Genomic DNA, 1,741 nt, shown 5'->3' with positions numbered 1-1,741 from the left:
TTAAATTCCAATGACTGTTATTTACTCTACTATGTTGCAAAATTCCTAGGTGATATCTCAATAATGCTATGTAAACAACCTGTAAAACCCATGTTGGGAAGATTTGTTGCTGTTGTTAAGTGACACCGAGTTGGTTCCTACCCATAGCCACTATGTATAGGGTTTCTGAGAAATGACTATTGGGTTTGAATAGCCTGTCTTATGGCTAGCAGTCCAGTGCTTATCCTACATATTTGGAAATATGGTTAAGTTGTATTCAGAAGTTAGGTCTTCTACAGACAAATGTATTTAGATTCAGATACAACATACAAATATGCAGAACATTCTTGTTCCTTATTGCTTAATTATCCACAGGTCATTTTAATTGGCTACAAAGTCCTAGTACTCGCATCCTTATCTCTTTGGTTTTTACCCCATACACAATGGGGTTCATGGTAGGTGGCACCAGTAAGTAGAGATTTGCCAGGAGTATAAGAGTATGCCTGGGTATATGGTGCCCAAAGCGATGAGTAAAGAAGGAGAAGAAAGCCAGAGTATAGAATATCAAGATGACACATATATGGGAGCCACAAGTTCCAAAAGCCTTTGTCCGAGCTTCCCTTGAAGGTAGTTGGAATACTGTTCGCAAGATTAGCCAGTAAGAAATGGAGATGAGGATAAAGTCCAGCCCTGTAGTGAGGAGAGCAGCAGTAAGCCCATAAAGGCTATTAAGAAAAATGCTATTGCAAGCCAACTTGGCAATGCCCATGTTCTCACAATAGGTGTGGTGGATGATGTTGGTTCGACAAAAGTGCAACCGGAGAATGAGGAGGACACCAGGAGTGACTACAGCCACACTCCGGACCACGAGAGCCAGACCCACCTTGGCAATGAGTGAGTTTGTAAGTACATTCACATAGTGGAGTGGTTCACAGATGGCCACATAGCGATCAAAAGCCATGGCCAAAAGAACAGCAGATTCAGAGAGAAAGAGAGCATGAACAAAAAACATCTGTGTAAGACAGGAAGAAAATGTTGATAGAGAAGGGCCTAGCCAGAAGATGAGAAGCATTTTTGGCACTGTGACAGTGCAGAGTACAAAATCATTGAGTGCTAGCATTGCTAGAAATAAGTACATGGGCTCGTGGAGGCTTCTGTCCCATACCACAACCATCACAACCAGGCCATTGCCTATCACAGCCAAAAGGTACATGAAGCTGAAAGGGACGGATATCCACATATGGAAGTCTTCTAATCCTGGGATGCCAGTCAACAGAAAAGCAGTGATTTGCATGGATGTGTAGTTGGATGTTAGAGAGAGGTGGCCAAAATCTGTTACATAAGAAACAGAAAGAAACGAACTAGAGTGAACAGCAGTAAATGAGTTTTCATTCCTTCTTCCTATTCAAATCCAAGCATTTTTTTTTTTTTAACATGATGAAGTCATGAATGGAGTGAAGATCAGGAATAAAATGATCAGAGATAAAATTTTAATAAATTAATGATTATGGCTTAATCACTTCCCTTCACTAAGTCAATTTGTATTCTCTGGGGTGTGAGAGAGTGTAAATGTGAATGATCAAAATCTTCGTCCTTTCTTTAATGTAATGGAATATTCTTAACCCTAGGATATTGTTTAAACCTCTAACTGTACAGGTGTGGCACTGAGGAATGAAGCACTAGACCACAAGGTCAGTTTGAACCATAAGGTCGGTGGTTCAAACTCATGAGCTACTGCTTGAAAACTCTGTACAGGATCACT

General features: G+C 40.6%; 1 protein-coding gene across 1 annotated transcript; it reads right to left on the bottom strand.

Moving 5' to 3' along the window:
* Positions 1-355: 355 nt before the first annotated feature.
* On the bottom strand, positions 356-1,273 carry LOC102816646 (olfactory receptor 52D1-like). The gene has a single exon (XM_006870349.1). It carries the CDS (start codon positions 1,271-1,273, stop codon positions 356-358), a length of 918 nt encoding a protein of 305 aa, XP_006870411.1.
* Between the last annotated feature and the right edge of the window lie 468 nt (positions 1,274-1,741).

Source organism: Chrysochloris asiatica, unplaced genomic scaffold (assembly GCF_000296735.1).
Source record: "Chrysochloris asiatica unplaced genomic scaffold, ChrAsi1.0 scaffold00140, whole genome shotgun sequence".
In the NCBI taxonomy this organism is placed as follows: Eukaryota; Metazoa; Chordata; class Mammalia; order Afrosoricida; family Chrysochloridae; genus Chrysochloris; species Chrysochloris asiatica.
Note: the sequence above shows the minus strand (reverse complement) of the source record. Positions and strands in the feature narration are given on the sequence as shown.